The sequence below is a fragment of the Galeopterus variegatus genome, unplaced genomic scaffold (genome assembly GCF_000696425.1).
Source record: "Galeopterus variegatus unplaced genomic scaffold, G_variegatus-3.0.2 Scaffold3258, whole genome shotgun sequence".
NCBI classification, from domain to species: domain Eukaryota; kingdom Metazoa; phylum Chordata; class Mammalia; order Dermoptera; family Cynocephalidae; genus Galeopterus; species Galeopterus variegatus.
Window position 1 is genome coordinate 225,303 of NW_007729369.1, and position 1,187 is coordinate 226,489.

General features: G+C 55.8%; 1 protein-coding gene across 1 annotated transcript in view; it reads left to right on the forward strand.

Moving 5' to 3' along the window:
* Positions 1-1,187, forward strand: part of ANKRD24 (ankyrin repeat domain 24) — a 30,937-nt gene that overhangs the window by 19,583 nt on the left and 10,167 nt on the right. Inside the window, 2 exon segments of the mRNA XM_008584425.1 lie at positions 911-949; positions 1,040-1,138. Coding sequence (XP_008582647.1) covers positions 911-949; positions 1,040-1,138 — 138 coding nt within the window.

Here is a 1,187-nt window from a genome sequence, read left to right on the forward strand (position 1 = left end):
AGCAGCAGGAGGTCAGCAGGCGACAGGGACATAGGACTGCAGACCTGAGGAGGGTGCAATTCTGTGGGGAAGACTCCCCCACCTTTCCTGCCTCCCCTCCTCCCATTCTCCCCGTCTGCTGCAGCCACAGGGCCTCCTTGCTGCTCCTCCAACACGCCAGGCTCAGTCCTGCCTCAGGACCTTTGCACATGCTGTTCCCTTGGCCTGAAATGCTTTTCCCTCAGATGTCCCCCCGGCTCCCTCCCTCACTTCCTTTGTTCAAAAGGCCCCTTGTCAAAGACACCTCCCCTGCCCATTTTATTACAATTGTAGAAAACCCCACTCCCTAGATCCCTGTATAGCACAACTGCTGTCAGACATGCCATGTATTTTATTCATGTTTGCCCATTCAACTGTAAGCCCTTGAAGGCAGGCGTGGTTGAGGGTGTTTGGCTCACAGTAGATGCTTAATATTTATTGGATGGACCAATATTTGAGTGAGTGAGTGAGTGAACGAATGAATAGCTGCAAACAGGGTCTGGCCCAGAGTAGGCACTCAATAGAAACTTGTTGAGTGAATTAGCATACAGAACGGTGCCTGGCACATAGTAGGCATTTAATAAATACTTTAGTAACAAAGGACCAGTCAGAATGGTGTGGGCTGGCATACAGTGGGAGCTTAATGAATACAGAGCAGTCAGAATAATGGCTGGCACACAGTAGGCACTCAATAAATAGTAATGAGTGAGTGATCAGAATGGTGTCTGACACACAGTAGGTGTTCAATAAATTCGTGCGGAATGAGTGGGTGGGCAGTGGGTTCCCAGCAGACGTCTGTGGAAGGAATGGAGGGCTGCTAAGCTGGACACGGGGCAGGGAGGCTCCCAGCCCAGATCCAGCTTCTGTCCCCGCTTGTCCCCATCAGCCACAGGAGGCAGAGGCCAGCTCCCTCCTGAGCCTGGAGAGACAGGTAGGCGGGGAAAGTGGGAGAGGAGCCGACCCCCCGCTGCCCAGTGATTCCTCCCAGAGGCGGCTGAGCCCCCCACCCGTCTGCTCCCAGGTGCAGGAGCTGCAGCAGCTGCTGGCAGAGAAGCAGGAGGCGAAGGAGAGCCTGGGACGAGAGGTTGAAAGTCTGCAGAGCCGGCTGTCCCTGCTGGAGGTGGGGCGCGGGACGGGGGCGGGGCCAGAGCCGGGGGCGGGGCTTCTCC